Source organism: Sinohyriopsis cumingii, chromosome 2 (genome assembly GCF_028554795.1).
Source record: "Sinohyriopsis cumingii isolate HCF-2022 chromosome 2, ASM2855479v2, whole genome shotgun sequence".
In the NCBI taxonomy this organism is placed as follows: Eukaryota; Metazoa; Mollusca; class Bivalvia; order Unionida; family Unionidae; genus Sinohyriopsis; species Sinohyriopsis cumingii.
The window spans coordinates 9,738,693-9,752,979 of NC_142962.1; the positions used below are offsets into that span (position 1 = coordinate 9,738,693).

General features: G+C 33.7%; 1 protein-coding gene across 2 annotated transcripts in view; it reads right to left on the reverse strand.

Annotated features, from left to right (window-relative positions):
- The window catches only part of LOC149804325 (WD repeat-containing and planar cell polarity effector protein fritz homolog), a 98,834-nt gene that overhangs the window by 65,263 nt on the left and 19,284 nt on the right, over positions 1-14,287 (reverse strand). For both annotated transcript variants that reach the window (XM_089938815.1, XM_089938823.1), the window contains exon 7: positions 9,834-9,911. In XM_089938815.1, the coding sequence (XP_089794941.1) occupies positions 9,834-9,911 (78 nt within the window). The remainder of the gene's footprint in view (positions 1-9,833; positions 9,912-14,287) is intronic.

The following is a 14,287-nucleotide window of genomic DNA, read 5'->3' on the forward strand; positions in this document are numbered from 1 at the left end:
AAACTGTGCAGTATACATGAGTAAATCCATTAATAAATCTGAATTTATATGATAAAAACTTCATGCCTGTCATATAGTCAAGGCTTTGCCAGCAAAAGAAAAAAATCACAGAACTTAAAAAAGCCCAAACTTTGTATTACATGCTCCCTACACTGCACCCCCCAGCCCCCCCATGACTGTCACCCAGGAGTTGTAACCCTAACTCTATTACCTACATATTGTGTCCTCCAGCTAAAAATTCATTAACAATTTCTGGTCAGAAGTATACTCCAAAATGTCACTGACACTGTATTTTCAATTTTGTATACCATATTTGACTTTTAACCACCTCATTATCCCCTTCCCAAGCACGAAATAACACCATGAGCCCCTCAAAGGGACTGACGCTACTGACTGAAAGGAATTTCTGGGAATTCAAGAAAAGTCCATTTCTTCCTTTTAACTGAAGAGTACTGTAACCACCTTAGATAATCTTTGATTGCAAGATTTTCAAACTAGCTGTTATGGTAGACATAATGGATGTCAACCTGTCACCATATTCATTTACAACCAACAAGGCATCATAAGAAGTCTTCTGGTGAAAACACCATGCTGATACTACTTTCTGTTTTGGTTGAGTAATAATAAAATTTTCAAGATGAAAGCCATGGTGGCCATATTCGGATTGGCACATTTCTATTTAGTACAAACTAGACATCATAAGACATGTCTTTTGGTGAAAGCATAATGCTGACATAACTATAAGAAATAGGGATAGCAACATTTTCAAGATGGCTATTACAGCGCTCATATCAGAGGCTGGACTGGCACCATTTTCATTATGACCAACAAGACATAGGAAGTCTTCAGTGAAAAGCTCATACTGATATGACCATTCATTCAGAAGAAATAGTGATAACAAACAAGTTTCCAAAATGGCCACTGTGGCAGGCATATTGAATGTCTGAATGAAACCCAAGATATCATTTAGCAACATTTTCGTTTAGAACCAACAAGATACCATAAGAAGTCATTTGTGAAGACCCCATGTTGATTTGACCATCAATTCTGAAGGAGTAGTGATAGCAAGATTTTCAGGATGTCCATTGTGGCAGCCATTTTTATTTAAGACCAAGTAGACATCAAAAGAATTCTGGTGAATTCTGGTGACATGGGTTATGCCAATATGACTTCCATAAGTGATAACATGATTTTTAGGATAGCCACTGTTATGGCAATACTGAACAACAGATCACCCCCATTTTCTTTGAGGACCAACTAAACATCATAAGAAGTGTTTTAGTGAAAACCCCATCTTGGAACTACTCCTGATAGACCTTGTTATCTTCATAGAAGTTTTTCAAGATTAGCGCTGTGGTGGCCATAATGGATGTCTAAGAAGCAACATTTTCAACTGGTACCAAATAAATCATGGGATGAATGTGTATGAAGTTTCATGGTAATCTTCCAAATAGTCTAGGACCAATAGCAATAACAAACCTGTGCTAATGGATGGACAGACAACATACAACAGACCATCTCATGAATAGACAATGTACAATAGATCATCTCATGGACAGACAATGTACAACAGACCATCTCATGAATAGACAATGTACAATAGATCATCTCATGGACAGACAACATACAATAGACCATCTCATGAATAGACAATGTACAATAGACCATCTCATGGACAGACAATGTACAATAGACCATCTCATGAATAGACAATGTACAATAGACCATCTCATGGACAGACAATGTACAATAGACCATCTCATGGACAGACAATGTACAATAGACCATCTCATGGACAGACAATGTACAATAGATCATCTCATGGACAGACAATGTACAATAGACCATCTCATGAATAGACAATGTACAATAGACCATCTCATGAATAGACAATGTACAATAGACCATCTCATGGACAGACAATGTACAATAGACCATCTCATGGACAGACAATGTACAATAGATCATCTCATGGACAGACAATGTACAATAGATCATCTCATGGACAAACAATGTACAATAGATCATCTCATGGACAGACAATGTACAATAGATCATCTCATGGACAGACAATGTACAATAGATCATCTCATGGACAGACAATGTACAATAGACCATCTCATGGACAGACAATGTACAACAGATCATCTCATGGACAGACAATGTACAATAGACCATCTCATGGACAGACAATGTACAATAGACCATCTCATGGACAGACAATGTACAATAGACCATCTCATGGACAGACAATGTACAATAGACCATCTCATGGACAGACAATGTACAATAGACCATCTCATGAATAGACAATGTACAATAGACCATCTCATGGACAGACAATGTACAATAGACCATCTCATGAATAGACAATGTACAAAAAAACATCTCATGAACAGACAACATACAATAGACCATCTCATGGACAGACAACATACAATAGACCATCTCATGGACAGACAACATACAATAGACCATCTCATGGACACACAACATACAACAGTTCATCTCATGGACAGAAAACATACAATAGACCATCTCATGAACAGACAATGTACAATAGACCATCTCATGAACAGACAATGTACAATAGACCATCTCATGGACAGACAATGTACAACAGACCATCTCATGGACAGACAATGTACAATAGACCATCTCATGGACAGACAATGTACAATAGACCATCTCATGGACAGACAATGTACAATAGACCATCTCATGGACAGACAATGTACAACAGACTATCTCATGGACAGACAATGTACAATAGACCATCTCATGGACAGACAATGTACAACAGACCATCACATAAGTTCTTCTGGTCTATGATCAACATAGCTAAAATATACCCATTAGAAATCTTTAATCATACACCTGCGTTTGTTGGAAAACAACAGCACTAGAGACTAATCTTAACTATGGGTATTATTTATTAAAAACAATACTTGTATCATGGAATCTCCATCCCAGATAATTAAAAAAAATCAATAAGGACAAATATACAGTATGTACTCACTTATAAGCCAAGTCCAACTGCAAACTGTACAGACCCAGATCTGTTGTCGCATAATGCACCAACAGAGCTGGGTCTGTGCAGTTGTCAGGAGTAATCAGTAGAACAAACAAGACTGACACTTATCAGCAGGTGCATTATGCTGCAGTAGTTCAGGATCTTTGCTGTTTGCAGTTTGACTTGACTTATAAGCAAGTATATATGGTAAGTTAATTAGAAAAGGTAGCCAGGTAAACAAAGAAATTAGTCTGGAGCCACTGTTTAACAGTTGCCATGTAACAAAGCATAAGGCTGGTGATAAATATTTAATTACATCACATGAGTTGTGTAGATGAGAGTATAAGACTACCTGAGTAATACTGAAAACATTTATTGTTACAGCCTGGCCAGTACTTCTTCATTTTCCCACCAGCTTTTCTCAGAGAATTAGTCAACTTGAAGGATATTCCAAGAAGGTACAGTATAGTACATAATTTGTATTCAATGCCTTTTCTTTAATTAGCATTCCTAATTAGGTTTACTGTGACTAAGACTCTTCATTTTCTTAATTTGTCAGAAACGGTTCTACCGAATGCAGTGTTTTGACTGAATTCATTATAATAATGTGTGCTAAATGAATAATGATAAAAAGAAAGAAATATAACGTGTTCAATACATTATGATTAATTTATTTATAAAATACTTATATATTTATAGCTACTGTAAGTATTATGCAGATCATAATTTTATTATATAATCTGTGTTCTGGTGGACTAATGAACAATATTCAAACACTCTTACTAGATATAATATATTGAAAATAATACGTTTTACATAATAATAAAAATATTAATAAAACTGTTTATCTCTTCCTAAATTTTATACTAATGTTTGATAGGCAAGACATGAATTATCAAAAAAATCTGGGGAACAAACATCACGTATATATGATATATATTCACTTATTAAGTCCAGACCAACCGCAAACAACATAGAACCTGATTTGCAAACACATGTGCTAGTAGATGCTGGTTTATCATGTTCATCCTATTGGTCAGTCCTAGCAACTGCATGTTTGCAGATCTGTTAATGCATTATGCGATGGAATATCAGGGTCTGTGCAGTTTGCAATTGGATCTGTCAATGCATTATGCAATGGAAGATCAGGGTCTGTGCAGTTTGCAATTGGATCTGTCAAATCATTATGCAATGGAAGATCAGGGTCTGTGCAGTTTGCAATTGGATCTGTCAATGCATTACGCAATGGAAGATCAGGGTCTGTGCAGTTTGCAATTGGATCTGTCAAAGCATTATGCAATGGAAGATCAGGGTCTGTGCAGTTTGCAATTGGATCTGTCAATGCATTATGCAATGGAAGATCAGGGTCTGTGCAGTTTGCAATTGGATCTGTCAATGCATTATGGGATGGAAGATCAGGGTTTGTGCAGTTTGCAATTGGATCTGTCAATGCATTATGGGATGGAAGATCAGGGTCTGTGCAGTTTGCAATTGGATCTGTCAATGCATTATGGGATGGAAGATCAGGGTCTGTGCAGTTTGCAATTGGATCTGTCAATGCATTATGGGATGGAAGATCAGGGTCTGTGCAGTTTGCAATTGGATCTGTCAATGCATTATGGGATGGAAGATCAGGGTCTGTGCAGTTTGCAATTGGATCTGTCAATGCATTATGGGATGGAAGATCAGGGTCTGTGCAGTTTGCAATTGGATCTGTCAATGCATTATGGGATGGAAGATCAGGGTCTGTGCAGTTTGCAATTGGATCTGACTTTTATTCAGGTATATACAGTACATGTCATAATCTATCATTGCAATACAGCAACCAATGTACATAATATGTAACTTCCAATCTTAGCACTCATGCCACCTCTACCAGTGCTATAAAAGTAAAACAACAAAATATGACTGGTGCTTATATCTGAGTACAAGTCTGAAATGGTCTTTCTAATCTTAACTCTTCTTAAATATCTATCTTACCAAGCTTTTAGCAAGATTTACAATTTACGTGTATATTTATGTTAATCTAGAATTCAGGGGAAAATCTGCATGTATTTGTATTACTTTAACTGCTTTTTTGATTCACGGCCCTGACATGTATTTATGTCAAAAATATCTTCCAAAAAATTAAGAAGGGATAAACTATTAAACTACATCAAACTTCTGTATCAAATAACTTGAGAACAGTTTTGCTCAATATATCTGAAATTTTGTGGTTTATAATGAACTATATAAAATGCATAAGAAGAGGTCAAGGTGGACTTAAAATCACTCAGGTGGCTGATATCTATATAAAAACCAAATGCAATAGCAATTGGCCAAGAAATCTGGGTTACCAGAAGTATGATGCTTTACTTGTAGCATATAAGGATTTATATAATTAGCAATGACAACCATATTGGAAGGCAGATCAACATAATTTGTGCCAGCATGAAGGCCTTATGCTAGCTAAGATGCTGTCAAAATTGGGTAAATTCTGCTGAATGGTTTTGAGAAGTTATTTAAAGATATTTTTTGCCAAATTTAAGCACATTCTGTTAAACAGTTTTGGAGAAGATGTTTAAGATTTTTCTATTTTATGGTGACCATATCTGATAGTGGATCAGCATTTATTTTTATAAAAATTAAAAAAGGCTTTATGCCAAAATGATTTTGTCAGATTTGGTTAAATTCTATTCATCAGTGTGTGGGAAAAGGTTGTTTGAAAGTTATTCTATTTTTAGCAATGCCTGTCATACTTAGTGGCAGATTGGCTTCACTTATTTAAATTGTAAAAAAATTTATGCCTGAATGATTTCTGTAAAATTTGACCCAATAGTGTTCAGTGGTTTCTGAGTCATTTAAAGGCTTTTATTAATTTTAGTAACAGTGGCCATCTCTGACTGACATCATCTTTATAAATTTTAATGGAATATAAGCTCAAATACTTTTTGTCAAATTTGGTCAAATTCTGTTCAGCAATTCTGGAGAAATCATTGTCTAAAGGTTTTCCCATTTTTTTTAACGCTGGCCAAATTTGAAGCTGGTGAAGTATTTTTTTGAGTAAATTAAACAAGAAGTTTTTGAAGATTTTCCTATCTTTTTGTGATGGGGAAACATTTTATGGCAAATTGACTCACATATGAAAGGCACTGAAGCATGGACACTCTCCATCAAATCTGGACACATCATACACTTATCAAAAACTGAAATCTCTTCATGCCAGGAAGCATTTTGTCAATTTTGGTCAAATTCTATTCAGCACTTTCTAAAATGAAGTTATATTTTTTTAAAACTATTTTTAGCAATGATGACCAGATCTGATGTTGATACCATTCTTCAGTGGTTCCTAAAAAATAAGTTATTGAAACGTTTTTATATTTTAGTAATGATGGTCATATCTGATGTTAGATTAGCATTTTTTATTTGTTCATAATTAAAAGACCTTTATCCCTTGGATGCTTTCCAAATGTGGTCAACAAATTCTGATCAGCAGGTCAGGTTTCTTTTTCCATTATGTTTGGTCAAATTCTGTTCAGCAGTTTTTGAGAAGTCTTTTATAGGTTTATCTCTTTTTTATTAACAGTGACAATATCAGACTGCCGATTTACATCATTTGTATAAATATGAGAGGCTTTAATCTCGTGTTGCTTTCTGTTAGATTTGGTCAAATTCTGTTAAAAATATTTTGAAAAGAGAACAATTAAAGGTTTCTCTATTTTTAGTAAAGGTAGCCATATTTTAAGGCACATCAGGATCTTATATATTTTAATGGTTCCTAGAACAGATTGCTTTCTCTCAAATTGGACTGTATATATTTTAATGATCCATGCTTTCTCTCAAATTGGGTTAAATCTGTTCTGTGGTATTACAGAAAAAGTCATTTAAAGGCTTTCTATTTTAGTAACATCTTTTGACTGATTGGCAGCATTTGTGAAAGAAATGTGCAAGGTCTTTAAGCCAATATGCTTTTTGTCAAATTTGGTCAAAGTCTGTTGATGGTTTAGGGGTAATGGTGAACATTGAAAGGTTTGTCCATTTTTAGTAATTGTGACCATCTCTGATGGCAGATTAGCACCACTTGTATAAAGCTGAAAAGTCTTCATGCCAAGATGCTTTCTGTCAAACCTGGTCAATTTTTTTGGCAGTTTTTGAGAAGTCATAAAATGTTTTTTATCTTTTTAGCAATCATGGTTGTATATGACTCAAGATCTGTATCATTTTTTATAAAACTGATGGGCTCGTAGCCAAATTTAGTTGGAATTGGTATGGTAGATTTTTGAGAAGTTTAAAATGGCAATTTATTCACAGACAATGAATGATAGATGACTTATGATGGACAAAGGGTCATATTGTAAGGTCACTTGTATGATAATTTCCCTTGATGCTTTATGCTGTGTAATACAAAAAACAATGCACATAATAATGTGGGGTTTTTTTTCCTTCTTTATGTAGGCTAAAAATGGAAGCAAAAATTGTCAAAGAACTAATACCAGTATCAGAATTGTGTACAAAGCATTTTCACAGGAATGAGGTGCTCATTGATGAAGAACAAAATTATCTGGAGAGGTTGAACTCAAAAGAGATCAATTGTCCTGAAGAACTAAATAAGGAATTGATGACAAAGCACCAACTCTGTAGAGATGCATTCCACATTTATATGAGAAAATGGATAATGTCAGATGGACCTCCTGTCCACTATATGCCATGTAACACCATGCTTGGGCTGAAGGCTCAAATGAAGGAGATCCAACTTACAGATGAAATGAAAACTTTCATGAAGGAGTTGAGTGCTGAGGGACACAAATTGCTGAAAGAGTGTAAGTTTTTGGAAGAAGGCGTTGAACTGGATGCAGAAAGATGCAGAGTTGCCCTGGATGGAGACAAAAAAATCAGGATAATGGGGATGTTTGACTGTCTATGTCTAAAGGAAAAGGATTTGGAAAGAGAAAGGGAAAGGACACACAGACAATGGAAGAGGAGACAAAGGACTGGATCTGATCTCTCTAAACAGGACCATCTCCTTGTGAAAAGTTGGAATAGCAAAGATATGGAACTTTTAAAGGACAATGACCTGAGCAATACAACAAAAATGTTGAAGAAACCATGTGCAACTAAAACCACTGAGGAACAGATTTTGTCTGAAAATGGAAATGTCACATCAAAAGAAAAAGCTCAGTATAGTGCACTAATTTCTTTTATTATCACCCCCAGAGCTTATGTGCCAGTTTCAGATATATTCAAACAACTTATTCTCTGCCAGCTTCATTCTGTCAGTGGTCTTTTCCTTTTGGTCAGTCATCTTGGTCCCCTCGTGGAGAAACAGGAGTTGATTTTGTATGAGTACTGCCTTCCAAGCAGCCTAAAAGCATTGATTACTGACGATGACCTCAATATAAACAATTTAGCAATCACGTTCAGGCGTATTAAAGGGAGGCAACTACAACAGCTGACAGACATTAAAGATTACCTTCGATACCTGGTCTATGATTTTCCTGGTGTCTCAGAGACTCAACAAGAAAGGTCAGAGAGACACAGGCAACACAAAAAGAAGAAATTTAAAGAAAAGGAAAAAATAAAAAAGTCGGACGATAAAAATGAAGAAATCTAATGAGAATGAAACAAGTGAACATGATGTAGAATAAAATTCCATGTTTAATTATTTAAATTTAAACTTTGTTTATTGAACATCAATTGCAAAACAATGTAATCATGATTAATCATTATATTTTGGAGTCACATGTTTTGTCTTTGGTTTTTTATGAATGTTTATTCAGACTTATTTTACAAAAAAATAAATGAGTTTACAATAAAATAAATGAGTTTACAATAAAATAAATGAGAGAAAATCAGTGTCAGACAATGGCCCCCAATCAACATCTTTTTCTTGAAAGAATTCATTTTAAGGCACTCGGGAGATCAAGGGTAACATTTCTAAAGCTGCATTCTGTCCTGCAACTAATATAAAACTGATGCAACAAATTTGTGTTAACAAATAAAATCATTATCTAACCAGGAAAATCATAAAACTTTTCAAATTCAATCTGTTTACTTTTTGGACTGATAACAGTATTGATTACAATCAATGACACAGCAGTTTTGATGATAAGGCTTTTTTCATGTCCAAGTCTTTATGCATTCATCGTGTTTATATTATTATAATGACTTTGACGTTGAATTGGGTCCATTAGATAATTTAGATAGAACTGGTCTTCCATGTTAATGAAACAAATATGCAGTGGAACTCAGAAAGCACAATTCTTTACCTTTGCCAACTACTGACTTATTATACTGTCTGTAATATTTTGTAGTTTCAAATTTTTCATAAACCATCAAACCCATAAAAGTTCTAATTATGTTGTCCATTAATTGTTTCATATACAAAACTTTGCAGTCTTATTGGGATTTTTCAATTAGCAATTGAATTTCAGTTGAAAGTTCAAACCGACATTTTTTCTATAATTGTTAGAACACACCAACAGTATTACGAAGTATTTGAAAACATTTAAAATACATTTACAATATATTTACGATACATTTACAATACAGACAAGAGGGCCATTTATTTGAAGGTTGTTATAGTTGTGTGTGCAATGCTGACATTATGGTTTACATTGTTGGAAATCAATCCAGTTCTTGTTTACATAATAACCATCTGCCACCCAAACTACTTCCCTGTTTTCTTGCCAATCTGATATACATTTTGGCAAAGTATGGCATTATTCTTCATCAGAAAATCAACAAAATCATATCATTATATTATTTTACAACTGATTGCAAGTAAATGCATCACTAAAGGCTGGTCTTGCATTCAACCCTTGCTAACAGAAAGATTACTCACCATGTCTTGATGAATATTTGCAGAGAGAGTTCTTTCTAGTCTCCTGCCGACAGGCCCTGGCAAATCCAACTGGCAGATCTGTAAACATGAAAGCAAAAGTAAAATGATAATGTACTAATGAATGGCCTTTACAAGATAACCAAGCTGACCTCATAGTGCTCACGTGGCCGACAACTGTCTCATGGCTAAGAGCAGGTGGCCAAAAAATCTGATTCAGTAGCATACTGAAAAATTTCTTCCAACAATGCTGATTACATATGTTATGAAAAAAACCGTTTTCATGGTTTCTCCAGCTTTGCTCTCTTCAACCATATCTGATGTTACATGAACATCATTTGTCAAGTATTTAGAGGCTATTATGACTAAACGTTTTGTGTCAAAGTTAGTTAATCTCTGTACAGTAGTTGTTTTTCGAGAAAGTTATTTGTACAAACTGGAAAGCTCTCTATTCCAAGATTATTTCAATAAAATTTGGTAAAATTCAGTTCAGCCATTTTTGAGATGTTATTTAAATCTTTGTCATATCTGATGATAGACTGACATCATTTATATAAATTATGTAAATTTAAAAGGTCTTCATTCCAGGATGTTTTCTGAAAAGGTTGGTCAAATTCTATACCACAGTTTTAGTAAAGAAGTCATTTAAAGGTATTCATTTTTTAGTAATAACAGCCTAACAACCATATCATGTAGTGGATTAGCATCATTTTCACAGGCATTCAAGGTTTTAGTGGCATAATGCTTTCAATCCAGTGTGGTCAAATTCTACCTAATTTGGAGAAGCTGTCATTTCAAGGTTTTTCTGTTTTTAGTAATGGTGGTCATATTTTATTGCAAATCAGCATAAATTATAAGCATTTTATAGCCCTTCATGCCAAGATATTTTCTGTCAAAATTGGTCAAAATCTGATCAGTGGTTCTTGAGAAAGGTTCTTTAATGATTTTTCTATTTTAACACTGACCAGATTTGATTACAGATCATTATTTTTTTGAATAAGTTTTAAAACCCATCATACCAGAATGCTTTCTGTCAAATAGGATAAATTTCTATCTGACAGATGTTATTTAAAGTGTTTTATTTCTATTTTTAGTAATTGTGACTCAAGTTGTTTAAATTATTTTTCACAAACATTTTAGTAATATTTGCATAATCTGTATCCATCTGAATGCCAGGGTGCTCTCTGCTGAATAAGCTAAAAACTAATTCAGTGTGTTTTGAGTAGTTTAAATTGGCAATTGTTGATGGACACACAACCTACAAGATATAATGCACACAGACCAAAAGCTTGCCACTATGGCCAGGTGAGCAAACATAAAGCAAGGTCTCTTCTATGGATTAGGAAATTAGGTTTGTGCCCATAATTTTTAACAACAAAAAGACCTAATGAGAACAAAATTTGAAGAAGGTAGTTATAAAAAATGAGAATTTGACATAATTTCATCTCTGTGTGATTTGGATTTTTAATGTAGCTTTAACAATTTTAATCATTTTGCTATGATGTCTGCAGTGTGGCAGTTTTATAGTGATGTCTAGCACAAGGGCATCATGTGGCAGACATTTAGTATCATGTCCCACCCAGTCACATTATCCTGACATGAGGTTAATCAGTCCTAACATTAACCTCTTAATGCTGAGCACCAAGCGAGGCAGCTGCTAGTACCATTATTATAAGTCTTTGGTATGATTCTGCCAGTGTTCAAACCAGCCACCTCCCAACTCTGAGGTAAATGCTCTTACCACTTATGCCACTAGAGTGGTACATCATTTTGTAATATTTTACACTGAGAAATCAATGCAAATACTAGAATACTGTGACCAAGTTTTACCCCAATCTTGATCCCTAGAAAAGTGGTTGAATTAGATTTGATTCCACTAGTCTTGTTTTAAATTATGTAACAATATACTTTTCATGTGTAATAGAATTCCATGTCAACTTCTAATAACAAATATACATATGTAAACATTTTTTTCAGTAAGTTATTATTTCTAACCATTATACTGGTTATTTATTTTGAATGTCTTACATATAAATTCTTATCAACTAGATTGCTTCTTTTGTCATTTTGGTTACTTTATGAATACTCTATGCCCATTTTCATGGAATTATTTTTAATCAATACTTATATAACTTGTATGTTGTATAGCTTGTAAGATGTTTCTTATTAAAAATAATCCATGCTCAAGAAATATGAAAAGAGTATTGTCATTCAAATATGAATATAAACATACAAAAATTTAAAGCATGGACTGCAATAACATATATTTTGGGACAGGAAAAAAATGATTTCTTTCCCAAAACTTCTAAAAGTAAGAAATTATCATCTACCTGTCCTCCCAATACATACAGATATCCCTCGTTATAATGCAGTAGCTAGGGTCCATAACCAATGACCACATAATGTGGCAAACTGCATTATAACGAAAATCTTGATATGTATAGAACCATTATATATTAAGAATAGTGCAATATACAGAACTGCAGTATGATAGGAACCAACAAAATTTGCAAAATAACGGTCATTTGAAATGGAAATAAAGATATAACTCTTAACTTCACCTTGTTTTTTTTAAAACACATATTGTTATATATTGGCATGATTTTGTTTATGTGGTAAATACTGGTACCACATTGTATTCAGAACTCTTTATAACAAAGTGTGTTATAAGAAGAAGAGCTCTATAATCTTCAAACAAGACATCATAAATAATTTTCTTCATTCTTTGTTTTCCTCCTTTGCTTCTGTATACTTCTGTATGCATACATTCAAAGACATTGAAATAATTGATGTATGCAGACCACAGTGACAGAAGCTGTCCCTAATGTCCTTTCAAAATGGCTCCTCTGAAGCGATTATTAAAGTTATAATCATTTAGTTAATTAGAAAGGCTGCTGAAATATACTTCATTTTAATGCTTATGACAGTAAATATTCATTTGGGCACAGTAGTTAATGTTAATTCATAAATTACTATTCACAATGAAATAAGCAACCTTGCTAAATACCAAGCAATTCAATGATTTTATATTTTGTTGAAGTTTTTCTCTCAAAATAACAAAATACAAGTATATATGCATTAAACAGTTGGAGATTGGTCCTAGCAGTATGATTATTACTGCTATGCAAAATGTTTCAGTACATCAGATGTGTGTTTGGATAAAATAAAACCCTTATTCATTCCAACCATAAAAGTGGACCTTTTCTGCAACCACCTAAAATTACTGAAGCAATCTGATTTGTGATTTTGGGGTCACAACTGGGATCATTAACAAGTCATTTTAGCTGAACAAATGGAAATCAAACCTATCGACCATGGATGATGCCCACAGAACAAGTTTTCAGAAACTCTCTTCATGGAATAAAATTACTGAACTAAAATATTCCAAAACTTGAAGAGAATTAAAAAATAATTCTTGCAAACAATTTAGATTGTCCCAACTAGTGCAGTGTCCTAAAAGATAAATGATAATCCCAAGTGGACCTGAGATCACTCAGCACAATGCAAAATATCGGTCTGTAGGATACTTTCTGTGCTGATCTCTTTGAATGGTGTTGATTTGCTTATGTTACGAAAATTGTTCTTATAAGGTTTCTCAATTTTTAGCATTTCATACATATCTGAAAGAATGTCAGCATTATCTATCTAATATTAGTCATCAACAATGGTAAAAATCTGAAAGCCCATCATGCCAAGCAGCCTTCTGTCGAAATTGGTCAAATTCTGTTAACAGATCACTTAAATATAATGGGTCTAATTCTGTTGACAAATCACTTCAATATAATTGGTCTAATTCTGTTGACAGATCACTTAAATGTTTTCTGTCATAGTTGCCATATTTGATTAATCAGCATCACTTATTAAAAAAAACGTTATTCAAGCCAGAGTGCTTGTTGTCAAATTCCACTGAACAGATTTTTAAAAAGTCATCTACAGATTTTAATATTTTAGTAATCGTGATCATAGCTGACAATAAATCAGAAATTGTAATCAGTAATCGTGACAATACATCAGCATTTTTTGTACATACTTTAAAGTAAGCTATGCCAAAAAACTTTGTCAAGTTTGATAAAATTCTGATGAGAAGTTGTTGAGATGTTATCAAGTTTTTTTTAATTTTTATTAATAGTGGCAATATTTAATGGCAAGTCAGCACTATTTGTATAAATTTTTAAGCCTTTCACGCAAGGGTCTTTCAGTCAAAGTTGATCAAAATCTCCTGTGTGGTTATAGATTAGAACTGTTTCAAGGTTTTATTGTTTTTAAAAATGTTGGCCATATCTTATAGTGGACTGGCATCTATTGTACAAAAATTTGGAATCCATCTATACCAGAATGCTTTTGGCCAGCATTTTTAAAATGTCATGTCAAGTAATTGCAGCCAGCATTTTTAAAATGTCATGTCAAGTAATGGCAGCCAGCATTTTTAAAATGTCAGGTCAAGTAATGGCAGCCAG